General features: G+C 37.2%; 1 protein-coding gene across 4 annotated transcripts in view; it reads right to left on the bottom strand.

Moving 5' to 3' along the window:
- Positions 1-16,181, bottom strand: part of LOC129263828 (epidermal growth factor receptor kinase substrate 8-like protein 2) — a 38,534-nt gene that overhangs the window by 7,191 nt on the left and 15,162 nt on the right. For 2 of the 4 annotated variants that reach the window (XM_054901739.2, XM_054901742.2), the window contains exons 8-20: positions 13,571-13,788; positions 12,567-12,602; positions 11,236-11,351; positions 10,657-10,872; positions 9,975-10,198; positions 8,289-8,478; positions 7,272-7,528; positions 6,894-7,047; positions 6,202-6,381; positions 5,292-5,355; positions 4,073-4,156; positions 2,535-2,715; positions 1,591-1,723 (exon numbers count right to left, since the gene is read on the bottom strand). In XM_054901739.2, the coding sequence (XP_054757714.2) occupies positions 1,591-1,723; positions 2,535-2,715; positions 4,073-4,156; positions 5,292-5,355; positions 6,202-6,381; positions 6,894-7,047; positions 7,272-7,528; positions 8,289-8,478; positions 9,975-10,198; positions 10,657-10,872; positions 11,236-11,351; positions 12,567-12,602; positions 13,571-13,788 (2,053 nt within the window). The remainder of the gene's footprint in view (positions 1-1,590; positions 1,724-2,534; positions 2,716-4,072; positions 4,157-5,291; positions 5,356-6,201; positions 6,382-6,893; positions 7,048-7,271; positions 7,529-8,288; positions 8,479-9,974; positions 10,199-10,656; positions 10,873-11,235; positions 11,352-12,566; positions 12,603-13,570; positions 13,789-16,181) is intronic. The other 2 variants (XM_054901741.2, XM_064100870.1) reach the window with 1 other exon arrangement.

Genomic DNA, 16,181 nt, shown 5'->3' with positions numbered 1-16,181 from the left:
CATTTTGTAACAGAAAATTGTGTGCAAACTTGTACCTTTCTGAACTTTTCATGTTTTGCAATCTGTGTTAAGCTGTAAACCACTGACATGTCAGCCTCTCTATCAACCAATTACCAGAGTATTGGTCAAAAGCTATTTCATTTTCTGAATCCCAAAGCAATATCTAATTGAATTCAAATCGTTCCCCTCATGTTTCATGATTAACTCCTCAAACTAGAATCTATGTGTATATATGAATTCAATGAAGAGTATATAAAATAATATGAGGGTATGTGATGAAATGACATTACATAACACTGAAACCCCAATTTTTTTGTATGCCCGAAAAATTAATATCTATAAACGGAATTAATGTTTTCGATTATTTAGTGCAATTAACAACTTTGGGGAGCACAGAATTAACATATTCATATAGGACTGACCGAAAAACAAAATGTACATGCACACATAACGCAGCATGCCCTAACATCCATAATGCAGTCCAATGACAAAAGGAAGCAACTCTGCAGATTGAAAAAGTCCATTGTGAAAAGAAAAGAATTCCTTCCTTTTGTCATTGAACAGCAAAATATATATTGAGTTAAATTATCATGATGGATGGATGATGGAGTAAATTTCTGAGCAAATTTTGCTGGGACATTAGGCATTCCATACATTGTGTGTAGCAAGCCAGAAATTGGAAGGGTAAAAGGTGTGGCACTGGTTCATAAGCCCTTAGATTTTGGCAATTATGATTTTTTTTTATTTCATTTTATTATTTAATACCTGATTTATTGTTTTACTTCATGTGCTTCATGTTTCTATATAATATTCTTTCAAATACTTCTATTCATTTATTTCATAAACTTATTTATTTTTATTTCTTATTCACTTATTTTTTTATTTATTTATCTATGCATTATTTATGTATTCATTTATTTATGGATTTACTTAGTTATTCATATGTTCATTCATCCAATTATTTCTTCATTCATTTTCATTTTTAATTTCTTCTTTATTGTTGCTTTTCATTATCTATTATGATTTTATTTCTACCATCATTATTTCCATATTTTTCTAGTCGGTTCCCTTTTATTGATTCTTTATTACACTAAGTCACTAAGTGATGATCAACATTGTGAGTGATGAATGATGAACAAAGTGAAGACACTTTTAAACATGTAAGGTGCATTATACCAAATAAAACAAGCTTACACAAAAGTGCAACATATTTTTGCAATCAATTGCAAAATAAATATGCAATCGATTGTCATGTTATTATGCAATCAATTGCAGCACAATTTTGAAATCAATTACATCATAATAATGCAATCAATCGCACTACAATTTTGCAATAAATTACATAATTTTGCAAAAACTTGCATCATAGTTTCGCAATCAATTACATCATAATTTTGCAATCAATTGCAATATAATTATGCAATAGATTGCAACATAATTTCGCAATCAATTACATCATTATTTTGCAATTACTTGCGCCATAATTATGCAATCAATTACATCACAATTATGCAATAGATTGCAACATAATTTCGCAATCAACTACAACTATGTGCAACAACCCCCTTAAAGTCTGGTCTGGAAAGTTACCTGTAGAGCAGCTTTCTGGATCATGAGCTGGGAGTATACCCTGGAGCCATCGTCGTGACAAACCTGCTGCAGTTCTTCCTTGGTAAGGCTGAACAACTGGGCACCATTCAAGATTCCAAGACTGTGCACAGTCCTATACGATAACGTGTACATAAGAATGGGACAGTATAAGCCAGAGAAATGATATCAATCTAATCTATAAGACTCCATCCAGAATCTTAAGAAATAAAGGAGATCATGGCATGAACATGCACACTTCTTTGCTTAGACTAAACAACTTGGCAGCATTCAAGATGCCAAGACTGTGCACATTCATATCATATAAGGTGTACATAAGAATGATACATAATAAGCACAAGAAATTATATCAATCTCCAAGATTAGACTCTTTCCAGAATCTAAAAAAAAATGGAGGTGATGGCATAAATATACACACTTCTTTGCTTGGATTAAACAACTGGGCACCATTCAAGATTCCAAGACTGTGCACAGTCCTTTGTGATAAGGTGTACATAAGAATGGGATGGTATGAACAAGAGAAATTATATCAATCTCAAAGAATAGACTCTTTCCAGAATCTTACCAAATAATGGAGATGATGGCATGAACATACACAATTCTTTGATTAGACTAAACAACTGGGCACCATTCAGAATTTGAAGACTGTGCACAGTCCTATGTGATAAGGTGTACATTAGAATGGAATGGTATAAAGCAAAGACATGGTATCGGTGATCGGTGTCCAATATCAGAATTTAGAGTCTAGACTGCTAACATCTGATGTTTTTCTATATTATCTTTATGGGAAGATAGGAAGGGAGTTGGTAGGGGTAGGGGCATTTCCAAAAATACTTAATTCATTTAAATCAACTAGCTTTCTCACACTCTGTCACTACTACCCTCTGTATTTCTCTTTCTACCAGCCATCATTCCAGACAACTTACATGGGACTGAAACCTTTGGATTCAAGCCATCTCTTCACATCGTCCCGACCAGAATCGTACGTCAGGGAGACATCGCTGATACTTCGCCTTGGAATGCGGTAATTCTTTGCCTTTCCTCCGTTGCTGACGCGATTCTTGAGCTCTTCCTGGAGGGTGTCGTACTGACTGCTAGATGACAATGCTGCAGACAGATGATAAAATATTTAAAGGTAAACTCTGGTACTGGTAACAACAGAAAATTTTGTGTTCACAGTCACAGAACAAAACTTCCATTCAATTATAAAAACTATAAATGAAATTTATGAAATGATCTTTCAGGACAATGAATAATTACAGAGTAATAATAAGCAATAGAAGATCAGAAAAATTACTGAAAAATGCTTTTCTATCACGATGTGGTCCCACACGATGTTTCCTGTATTAGCTACGCACCAGGAAAAGCATGTAGTAATATGGTTATAGTGGTGATTTTTGTATCTGATTGCTAAGAAAGCATGAATGCTTGTAAGCAAGCAACCAGAGAATCGACGGCTTAAGGTCCTCTCAGAGGGACCTACTAATGGGGATGAATGCCTTACCAAAGGGCACTAGCGCACCAAGTGGGAATTGAACCCGGGTCACTGGAATCTGAAACCCCCGCTCTAGCAAGCCTGAATTATTTTAATTAAACTTTGTTGTTCTAAATAAGCATTCTGGCATACGGCAAATACTTTAAGATTGCTTCCAACTATTTCCTAACAAAATTAAGTTTCTATACCAGAACTTGAACTTAGCTTTAATATAAAAACCGTTATGATGATAAATTAGTAATGTGAAAACTATTTCAACAATTATCTTTCTGTCATAATTTTTCTGGGGATGAAGTATTAGGGTGAGGATTGGATTAGTGTTCTTGGTTAAAAAATCTGATGATTAGGATAATTTAAGAGATATCAAAGAGTTCATTGTATGGCATGTATGGTGTAGACATCAAAATACTCCAAGAAACCGCCAGCTTAAATGTAATAAAATTATTCTGATTATCCATGTTCGCCATGTTGTCGCTGGGGTAAATGTATTGAAATCATTTCAATTACTTGTACACTTTAAAATGATATCAGTTGACAATGGGAAATTCCCCCCAAAAAATTGTACATCTGTTCGTCTACATGTGGTACTTAACTGGAATAAATTGTCTGTGTTTTCTAGTTCACTTGAAAAATTGTAATGCTTAGAAATTATGAGGACCTGAGCACATCACACAAGTACAGGAAGAATCGAGTGAAATGGAGGTGGGACGAAGGAAAAAGGGATTATTTTTTTTTGAGTTGCCCACATGCTAATAAAATGTAAATTAAACTGATCACTTAAAGTTAAATCAGGAATTCATTCAGTGTGATCGTTTTTCACAAAGTCCATTTGATATAACTGCATCAGATTTAGATTTACATTGGTGTAGTGACAATTAACCTTGGTTTTACAGGCTTTCTCTTGAAATCAGTATTTACCGCAACTAAATTTATTTAACTTTAGAGTTGGTTCATGCTGGTACCACTCACCTCTGTCCTGTGTCTTTGATGGTCTTAACTGTTTGTTCTTTAATGTGTTTTGGAGCTGCGTGGCAAAGTCCATACCATTTGCTTCTGAAAGATAATAAATCATTAAGAAACAATCAAAAGAAAAGAACAACCAATAAAGGCTGATTATCATGACCCCGTTCTCATTACCGCCCTAAAACCAGTTTAGTGGAAACTAGTTTAACTTGTAATGAGAACGGTCCAAGCAGTATTGGAAGTGATCTTCCAAACCAGTTCAAAAAACCACCTCCCAATGTAGTTTTCAAGATTGCTTTCCCTTGTTAAACTTGTTTTAGCGTGAGGACACAACCGTTTTTCGGAAGCAATCTTCGCACATTTAAAGCGCGCTCCTCCACACACTGTGTGTAGAATGTCCACGCTGCAATTTCAAATTTTGCGCAAAACATGTCACCCCCACTGACAGCGTTCTCATAGCAACAAAGCCACATTATGTGAAGTGGTTTCAAAAAACACTTGCGGCTGATCAAATGGGAACGCTAGCAAAGCGATCTTCCAAACCGGTTTCCTGAACCGATTTCCAGTAAACTAGTTTTAGAAAGTATAAAGAAAACGGTGTCAATGTTGCATTTCAAGTGCTGATTACAACCCTTGGGTACTTGAAGAAACATAGTAAGAAAAAAAAACAGTAAGTAAAAAAGAATGGTAACACAGATAAATAACTACTTCTGAGTTCATGTATAAACTAATCTCTACGAAACCAAGAATGAAATATATCTGAAGTTCTATTATTTACTCTCACTGTTTATATATACATGTAAGCCAACTTATTTCAAAGCATTCTAAGGGCAATAAATAAAGAATGAAACAGAAACAAATCCACAGTAAACACAAAATAAAGAGATATAAAGAAGGAAAAACATTATGATGTTAAGCAGGGCCAGCTGGTAGAACAGTTTTCAGAACTGAAGTGGCTACCCTGGGTAAAAATATAACATTATTAGTATTAATATTAGAAATGGAGACGAGATTGAAGGGCGGAAGGTTAAAGGAAAGGACAAAAGCAATTACATGTACGAACAAACCCTCAAAAATCAAAGAAAAGAAAAACAGGAAAAAAATAGATTTAGAGCCTCAAAAAAAAAGAAGAAAAAAAAGAAACAAAGATCAAAGAAATTAACAAATACGAAAAGACAAAATAGTACAATTTAGTAGATAATTACATAACTAGAGTGATACTTACTTTGAGTTGAATTTGGTCTACCTGACCCGTCGGCTGGGGGTGGTGGTGGAGGAGGGGGCGGGGCCTAAAACAACAACCAAAAAAATATAACCAACTTTAGTATGCATCACAAAGCGAGCAAGCACAGCACAATTCATTTCCAGAGAAAAATTTGTTGAATCTGACACCTTTCATGAAAAACTATCCTGTGACCTGCAACACAAACTTAGCAATCGCTGTAGAACATTGTTTATGATTGATTGCATTGACTCCATTGTATGATTAATCAAGAAAATAAAGCATGCAATTAATCGCTAACCTTAGTGTAACGGGACCTTAGTGAGACTAGGGGACATTACAATTACAATTGTCAATCACAAAAGCAACTCGGCCCCTTCACTTCTTTGTCTAATCCTACCATTTCAATAGAGAAAGCAGGAATACATGTACATATGTGACATACCACCCCAAAATCACCAATAAGCCGTCAGGGAAGGATCACTGTAAATAGCCAAAATTAGAGTAATTAGTCTCTAAAAACCAAAAATAAAAAAATAGCTTATCTGAAAGAGCAATTCTTCTTCATACTGTGAAATTTGAAGTTGAATAAAAGAAAGGATACAAGAGTTTCTTGGACACATCTTTTTTGGACTGCTTGGAAGTTTCACTGAGATTACTCGGTATGCACATCTCATGCTTGAGTGAACCCCAAACAAGCTCTTGCAAAGTTTCCTCTGCATTCAATCAAGTACTTGTAATGGTTATTGTTGGTAAATTTTAACATATTACATGTATATATCATTTTAAAGCTTAGGAAGTGAATTCTTAAGCTCAATAGAAGTTGCAATAATCAATTTGGTTGACTTATTGCTGGTTTTGGGGGGCAGGTCACATACGTTTACAATCCTATTGCACCAACATGTATACTCACTCCAAACGTTGACATAGATGGAGGAGGGGGCGGTAGCGTGTTTGGCGGCTCTGGGACGTGATTTGAGTTGGTGTTGGTGTTTGGAGAGGGTGAGGTAATCTTGAGGAGCGTTGAGGGAACGTAACCAGACTGGCCTGAGGTATTCCTGACCTCCCACCACTTACGTTGGTCATTTAACACCTGTCAGAGAAGAGAAAGGTATCATTAATTGATGTCGATGCTCACAATGTTTAAAGCAGTATATATCTTGGCCTAGACAAGAACCTACAAGAAGTTGATACTAACAAATTTTTTAAACTGTTGATATGATTTTGTAACATCAGTCCTGTAAACTTTAAACTTTTTCCTGTAAACATAAATCATTATTTGATTAAGGTAAAGGAATTTCAGCAAGTCTTTCACTGAAGAGGAAATTTTGTTGTAACTTCTGAAGGTTTCCATGGCGAAGAAGGATAATGTAGTAGGTTTCACGGGACATCATGTATCTTTCTAGAACAAGTGTTGGTCCTGAGAAGGACAACCCAAACTCGACGTTTTGACAAGTGTGTTCTTGTTATCTTCAGGAGAAATGATGGTTAGCTCTTTGAAGAATTTTTGCTTAATTAGTCAAATATCACAAAGTCATTCATACATACATGCATTAATGCCTATTATGATTACTCGGATTCCACTACTTATCTCAATATATTTACCTCAAGTTGTTCATCTGCCATAATGGTCAGCTCTTTGAAGTTGCGTGCGACGAAATCAAAGATGGCGGTCGCCATCTTGGCCCCAGGGCGGGTAGGGGTGGGGCTGGATACTGGCTTCGGAGCTGGAGGGGGAGGGGTAGGAACTGCTGAAGTCCTATGTAAGAAGAACAGAAAAAAAGATTAAAGTACACCCAAAAAAAATATTTATCTGAACCTTTTACTATTTCTGATCTGAATATAAAAGGTTTTGCAAGAAATTTTTGCAACAGGGATTTGAAGGGATTGTTGAATCTTTTCATTTTCGTTGTCTTCAGATATTCTTGCCTAAGGGGAATTATGGTAATGATTATTAATGTGAACCAATGCCTAAAATCTTACCTAGGACTATGGGCCAATGGGTCCGAGGTCTGTCGCTGATGGTAACCGTTCCCATTAGCATGGATGGAAGGTCCATGTGAGTGACCGATGGGCCCGTTTGTGTGAGTAGCTGGACCGTTCGTGTGAGTACTGGGTCCATTTGAGTGGGCATTGGGCCCGTTGCTATGGATGATCGGCCCGTTAGCGATGTGTCCGCTATCGTTGGAAGGTTGCCTTTGATGGTTGTGGCCGAAAACCGGGCCGTCCGCTTGATCGCTCTGCGAAATTAAAGAAAGGGAAGGGACAAGGGAGGATTTTACTTTCGGAGAAGAAAATCCAGGGTCTGTATTATTGAGGACTTCCTACTCTGGTCACAAGGCTCAGCAGATAATCAAGTAATAATAACAATCCACTTTTATATAGCGCTAAATACATCGGAATGACATCTCTAAGCGCTTTACAGATATATTATTACCCCAGTCATTAGATCCTGGCATGCCCGCATACAATGTATGCACCTTCTCCACTCCCAGGTACCCATTAACACCTGGGTCGAGAGTGGCAAATTTTGGATTGATGCCTTGCCAAAGGATGCTATAGGCCATGGTGGGATTCAAACACATGACCCTCTGATTACAAGGTGAGAGTCAGAACCGGTACACCACGATGCTCCCTTGCTAATTCATCATTATTGGAAAATTATAGTACCATCATAGGTTTATATATATTAGGTGTTCCACTAAAGATTGAAAGGTGACTATAAAAGTCACATTAAAATTCACAGTTGTGTGCAATATACAATGCTTTGCTACTTCATATTCATGAATAAAATTACTTGTTTATCATCTTTCTAATGCAAGCAATTCAATGTACACCATACTTAATGGAATTCAATCAAGAAAGGATAAAAAACTTTGTCATGAATTTGTTTGAGATATCTCATAGTTACTCGAACTGTTTAAGACTAACCGATTATGCTTTCACACACATTTTTCATTGACCAGCAATATATCTCTATCAAAGCCCAATCTCTCTTACCCTCTCAGAGAGCCTCCTTGGCGACTCCCGAGCCACTGCAGCAGCACTGGCGGCAACTGACGCATTGTTGACCAGCACGCTGGTATTGAAGTCTTGATGAGTCTGGGGTTCAGTGATAGGTCTCGGTGTCCATCCATCGCGGAAGCGCGGGACGTAGCGGGAGACGGGGCGATCCTTGGGCCATTCGGTTCTGCAGGGATTAATGGTACAAGATTATCGGTAATGCTGCATGAGAGTGTATGGTATTTCAACTGAACTAAATCAACATGGTAGATTTGTTACATACATGTATTGTAGGCCCATATTCCAAAGTCAATGGTCTATCCCTGTGCAAGGGTTATGGAGAGTAAACTTTGTCAAAACAATGTACATATAGATGGCGTTGTGGCCCAGTGGATTAGTCTTCGGACTTTGAAACAGAGGGTCGTGGGTTCGAATCCCAGCCATGGCGTAATTTCCTTCAGCAAGAAACTGATTCACACTGTGCTGCACTCAACCCAGGTGAGGTGAATGGGTACCGGTAGGAAGTAATTCCTTAAAAACCTGTGTGCGCTATGAACGCCTAGCTTAGCCGGGTAATATAGGAGCGCCTTGAGCACCTAACAAGGTGGATATGTGCGAAATATAAATACCCTATATTATTATTATTATTATTATTTACTGTGCTCTTACCTTGTACTTGCTTGAAAAAAACTGTTTTAGTCATTATTCCCAGAGTGTCTGAGTGAATTTAGGGTCACATGAGCTGATGAATTGCAAATATATTGATTTGTGTCACAATTGGCTATCCATAGATAAACCATAACTTCATAACAGAGTTTGAATTAAACCATAGTTCAGAACTTTATTCAAGATTAACAGATTTTCCAACATAATATAAAAAAAAAGAAATAAAATTACACTTAATTTCAAGACAACCATGCGAGTATTAGCCCAAGGACAACAAATCAAATATGAGAGCCATGCCTTTCCCAAAGGAATCCCACAAGGCTTTTCACAGCCACGTCTTTCCTGAAGGATTCCTGCAAGCTGCTTTCCATAATCGATCGTTAGATTTCTACACGTTAATTTAGAGGGAATGCAGGAAAGACACTATGAAAGGGTTCCACAACATTTACTCCAGCGACAATTGCTCCACTCTAGACTCCACACATTAATAGAATCGCCAACTTCAACCCTAGATTAACACTATACCCTACCCTAAACCTAACATAAAACCCTACTGCAACCCCAACCCCACATCTTAGACAAATTGAAGCCAGGAGCAATTTTCGCAGGAGCAAATGTCGGGTCACCGTGAAAAGATTCATAGGATAATTATACAGGATTCCTGTTAATAGATTTCGCACAGACAACAATTTGACAAGATGCCTGAAGAATCCTGGGCCCCGTCTTACAAAGAGTTGTGATTGATCCGATCAATCGCAACTATGGACAGCCAGCTAAGTCAACATATAAAATGCATGTTTGTTCAAAAGATTTTCTAGATATGAATGTATATCCATGAATTCATTGATTTCTTAATAATTTGGTGTGTTCTCCTTTGTTTACAAAGGATATTTTGCAAATTTCCTGTAGAAAAAAAGTTATGGCACTGATGTATTTCCATAGAGTTACTTGTGATTGGATCAATCGCAACTCTTTGTAAGACGGGCCCCAGGACTGAACAGGCTGAGGGTTACTTACGATGGTAAGGTCCAAGCCCTGCCAAGAGACATCCAAAGCTCATTCTCTCGAGACGTGAGGCAGTTCTGTAGGAGGTCCACCGCCTGGGGGCTCAGAAGGGGAGAGACCACGCTGGCAGCGAGTTCTGGACCTTGACAACTCTGGATGATCAGCTTCAGGGGGACGAAGAGGAAGTGGACCAGCTCGGGGGCGTTGGGGTCGTGGATGTGGGCTTTCAGCTTTGCCTGGAAGAAGTAAGAAAGAGTTGGAGTGGATTGATAGTAGAATCAATGATACATAACAATAATATTATACATGTGCATGTACAGCATCATAAATCTTATGGCCAATTCATTTGCACACTGTATTACACAAGCTAGGGTAAGAGACATTGTCAGAATAGCCATTTTAGATCAGAAAGCGAGTTAAGACATATTATCTGCTTCAATATCTTTGATTATGGTCTGGAAATGAATTTCGTTATAAAGTTAATTTATTGTAGAGAATTTTGACTGTTTGGAACTGAAATATCGATTGATTTCTATTTGTTTATTGGGTTGAAATTTCTGACATCCATCTATCTGAAAACCTTTTTTTTTTAAACCAGACCGGCTTTGGAATCCAGAAAGAAAATTTCTTATCCCTACTTGATAGATTCGAAGAATAAGTCCTCTCATCGAATGTGTGCTGCTCACAAACTTACCAGTAAATTGAAACAGTATTTGAACTTTTGGAAGCACTCAATATATTCCCCATCCGTAGGGGGTCTTGACCTAGCCAATAAGAGACCATCACCATGTTCCCTCCGACGATTCTTCCTGGTCTGACGTCTCCGGCTTAGCTCTGTGTATGCCTCGGCAGCTTTCTGTAGTCTGCCGATGAATGCCTCAATGTCATCGAAGCAGTGATTTAGAATTTCCTGTGAATAGCGAAAATTAAATTCAGGATATCAATTATATGTAGGCTTTGTAGGTGTGATAAAATGTATTCTTCACATTGATAACATTACATGAAGCATTTTTTTATTTCATTGCTGCATATTTCAACTTGAATAAATAATTTGTATATTTATTCTTCCTCTACTTATTATGTGTCCTTATGGCTCCCTCTCCTCATCCTCCTCCTCCTACTTCTTCTTCTCCTTCTTCTTCTCTGTCTTCTTCATCTTCTTCTTCTCCTTCTTCTTCTTCCTCTTCTTCTGTCTTACTCTTCTCCATCTTCCTATTCCAATTAAAATTTGTTGTTAGGGTTATTTCTATTATTTCAATAAGTTTTCTCTTACCACATCTCTCTCTGTCCTCATAGCAAGCAACTCAATAGGTTCCTCTGACTCTGCTGACCTTACTGGAGCTGATTTAGGAGACTGGAACCCCCTTGGTGAGATACCATTCCCATTTGCTGTAATGGAAAGTAAAAAAGGAACTTGCATGAATAACTAATACCAGTCTTTCATTTTACTATTTATCCCTTTGGCGAGAAACAATTCCTGTTTGTTGTAATGAAAAGTAGTCAGGGAACTTATTTGAATGAATGATACCAGTCTGCCTATTTCTTCCAGACTGGACACCACTAGGTGAGATACCATTCCCATTCACTTTAATGGAAGGTGAAAACAGAATTTACGTGAACATATTGTTCTAGTCTTTTAATTTTTTCATTAGACATATACATGTACATTTGATATAATTATCATTGAAAGTAATGCAAGGTAGAAACAAAACACATATGAATAAATGATACCAGTCTTTTTTTTCTATCAGTGGGATAGTATTCTCATTGGATGTATTTTCTACCAGGAAACCATATCGGATCAAGAGGTTTCGATCAACAAGCAAAATAAACAATATCAAATACCAACTGAAATCATCTCTCCCTTTTCTTTGGTTGAAATGCAAACTTCCACAAGACTGAATGATAATGGATGACATAACTGGAACATCTCTGATAACAAACCATTATAAAATCAATATATTTTAATGTGAATACAAATAATGTGATACCTAATATCCAAATATAATTTACATTACATGTACATGTAATTAAGAAAGGAAATTCACATGGATAAATGATTAACTACAGACATAATCACTTTGTTAGAAACTGGAACAACCTTGATGACAAACCTAATATCAGATAGTCACAGATCAATGCCATTTACACACAAGGTTACAAAAACTTTATATGATAACAGTCTTCACTATTAATACAGGTCGAAACACCCTCGATGACATAACATCCATTGTGAAAAGTAGCGTTAAACAAAAATAAGATGAACAACAACAGTGAAAATAATAACAAAAATAAGAAGATTAAGGTTAGCTTAAAACAGAAATCAAATTACATGTAAAAGAGCCACTATTCAAGACGACTTTATGTGCATGTGCAGGGGAGATACATCCTTCAGTTAAGAGTGCAGAATAATAGAATGAACGGCTGGATGTTTCATGGTGTTTCTTTAACCGCCTCATTCAATTTCATGAACCATATTGCCTCATAGTTTTTTTTCACATAGAGCAAAGTGTTTGGTAACTTGTAAACATCTATAATATATTGGTTAATTTTCCTGACAGCTACCCCATACGTGTTTGCCCATTTCACGCAAAAAATACTTACAAATTCTAGTTCGTGATACTCTATGATCAAGATAACCTGAAAATTACAACAATCGCGGACAAAAACACACTCAATATTCTGTCCTACATCATTGAAGTCTACTCATCCGGGTTTCTTTTGGAAACCCCCCCCCCCCCCGGGTTGGGAGGGGTGAGTTACAGATGAACACAACCATTTAGAACGAGAGAGGGAAGGAGAGAGATAGAGGAATAGGCAGAAATGGGGGAGCTACATGTAGAAAGAGAAATAATGGAGGCAGTGAAGAGGGGGAATGTGCTAGTTTCTCAGCTATTCATTGAAGGAATCAACACACAGCAAAGGAAAAAGACAATACATGTATTTGACCAGTCCCATCAGCCCACACCAACTATAGAGTTCCCATAATTAATTTTGAGATTTTGTTTTAAGTTAAAAAGAAGCATATCCTAAGCTTCAAATTAAATACAAAATGTCAAAATTTATTTAAAAATAACCCCCACAAATACATGATTGATTTCAATTGAGAACTTGGGAAAAGTGAGAAAGCTATTTGAATTCTGGGGCTCACTTCAGCATGAGATCAGCACGCTGTGCAATCTCTCTGAAACTTCCACAAAAACATGACTGTGTCAAAGAAACTCGTGTTTGTTGCTTCCGATTCAATTCGAAAACTTGAAATTTTGACAGTATGAAGAAGAAAAATTTTCCATTAATGCTGCAGTCACCTTTCCCCTACGGCAGACGTACGGCAAGTCAGAAACAGCAGTTTTTTTGTTTACATTTTTATTCAAAGCACCTACATGTAGCTGGTACAAAAAAATGTTAAAATGGATGTTTTCAACTCACCCTACGGCCGTCGTATGGGAAATGCGACAGCGCCATTAGATAGGCTAATCTACAAAATTATGCTTTTTGAACACCAATTACTATAATTTTAGCTATTTACAGAGAACCTTTGCTGGCGACTTATTGTTGGTTTGGGGGTGAATGGTCACATTGATGTTAACCATTCTTCCTACATGTACCTTGTGCAGCAGCAGCTGCAGCAGCGAAGGCTGCCACCTTGTTCTTGACGTTCCCAGGGACATCGATGGGTGGGGGCGGGGCAGGTTCATCGGGAGGGGGCGGGATGAACATGTTGTCGGCGTCGTAGGCCATCCGTCTGTCGTCCCCATGGACCTGGGCCTGTGACTGCATCTGTGGTTGGGACGGTCCTCCGGGTACCATGCCATAGTGTTCCGACCTGGGTGGAATTGATTACACAAGAGATAGGGGGCATCATTTAATGTGTGTGGTTTGCCTTTTTAAAGGAGATACCGCCCATCAGCCTTGTGCAGCTGTATCACAAACCCTCAACTGCTCAAAATCTGGCCAGGTTCTAAACCCACAATGCAACATTCAGAGCACTTGTAGTCTTGCAATGTAGACCCACTTGAGTGTAATAATAATATCTGTATTTAAGGTTTACTTGTATATGATATCTACAAGGTCTTTATACATCATGTACAGATGATATGCCTATAATAAATGAAATTTCCTTACGTGCATGCAAGGAATTATTCCTGCCGGGTACCCATTCACCTCACCTGGGTCGAGTGCAACACAGTGCAGATAAATTTCTTGCTGAAGGAAAACACGCCATGGTTAGGATTCAAACGCACGACCCTGTTTGAAAGGCGAGTCAGAACCACTAGACCATGACGCGCCCGCCTAATATGCACCAATTTCTTATTCCATACACTCATACTACAGTAAATTTGTAATCAAAATTAAAACAAAAAATATCAGCAAAATGTCATAAAATTAAAGATTTAATAAACCCTGATGGGACTTCAAAAGTGAAACATACCCATAAACAACATGACAAAATAAAGTTTTTGTAAGTAAATGCACACCTAGTCTTGTCAAATTGCTCATTTCCAAGTGATATGCTACACAATTTATTTTTCTATTCTATGAAAATGTAGAATTCTATTGTTACCGTTGACAAGCTCTGTTGATAAAATGACATTCCATTTCCTCTTTTAATGCACATGTTTACTCAGATATCCAACTAATTCCCTTTATCTGGTTATTTTTAACATTTACCTTAACAAAAGGACAGGTACACTCTGGAACACATGAATAAAACATGTGAATAATAAAACCAGGTGCAGTACCGATACTCCTTTCAATGGGTACAAAGTTCATAATAATAATAATAATAATAATAATAAGATGTCCATTTCAACTTTATAGTGCAGTTACTTTGTGCATATACTCAACTGCGCTTTTGATACTTGGTATCATATTATCATACACACATTTAATGCCCAAAACACATTTCTACTCCCTCCCCCCCCCCCTTTCCCTGCCAGAAAAAAGAAAAGGGTAACCATGATGTTAAAAAAATATTCATGATTTTATTTCATTATTGTTTGATATTGGCACTAGGATTCGATTGGTGAATTGATTGAATCAGTTGTTGTTGTAAATGAACATATTTTCATAAAGCGGTTCGTAAGTTAAGAGCGACTTTAAGAACGACTGGCGATCCTTTCTTATGCGCTGAACCATCGCCAATGAATCTACCATTTACCACAAGAAAGGATCACCAGTCATTCTTAAAGTCGCTCTTAAATTACGAACAGCTTTATGAAACACCCACCAGGTCCATTTACTCCAAAGTTGATGAGACTTCTGTAAACTATTCAACTTTATAGGCAAAGTTTTAAAGTATATTTGAAAAAAAGGAAATATAGCTACTGTACATGTATTAAAAAAAAAATAAAAAAATACAAATGCTGCCAGTGAGAAGGAAAAAAATCTGATCAAATAAAGCATTACGGGCCCTGTAACGAAGCATAGCGATTGGTAGTTTGCCATGCTTTGTACATGTACATGTATTACAGGCCAAAAATAATACAGTAAATAAACAGTTTTAGGAAAATTAGGCCTCTTTGAAGCACATCTAGGTTCCATCTTGTATTCAAACCACTTCAGCATTACATAACAAGGCTAAATAAATAATTTACTTTCTACTTTAAATTTCTGTCTTTCTAACCGGCACAATGTGGTTATTTGTTTGGTTCTTCGTCCTGTGTTAGTGCCCATATCGATACCATTCTATTGGAAAGTAGGAGTTGTTGAGATTTAGAGTAGGATTTAAGTACAGTACATCTGTTGACAATCCCTGCCACATCGAGATCATGCTATCGAATGTGTGTAAAATCAGTAGATATACAATATATACAAAGTACATCCCCATCCCTTTGTTGATACCGTTTTATCTATTAGTGCAATCTATGTACATGTACATGTAGTCAAGATTTAGAGTAGAATTCGAAAAGTACACCCACCCCCATATTGAAACAATTCTTGTGAAAATGTGTAAATGCGGTAGATTTTCACATTACAATTTACACAGTACATGCCCCCCTCTAAATGCGGTAAATTTTCACGCTACAATATACATGTACAAAGTACATGCCCACCCCCTTATGGATACCTTTCTATCGACTAGCGTGATGTCTAGTATGTACATGTCCAGTCGAGATTAAGAGAAGAATTAACAAAGTCCCCCCCCCCCTCCCCAATTTTGATACCATTCTACAGATCTAAAAGTGTAACAGCATGTGAGGTAAAAAGAGATCTATA

Source organism: Lytechinus pictus, chromosome 6, assembly GCF_037042905.1.
Source record: "Lytechinus pictus isolate F3 Inbred chromosome 6, Lp3.0, whole genome shotgun sequence".
In the NCBI taxonomy this organism is placed as follows: domain Eukaryota; kingdom Metazoa; phylum Echinodermata; class Echinoidea; order Temnopleuroida; family Toxopneustidae; genus Lytechinus; species Lytechinus pictus.
This window is presented reverse-complemented; position numbering and strand designations above follow the sequence as displayed.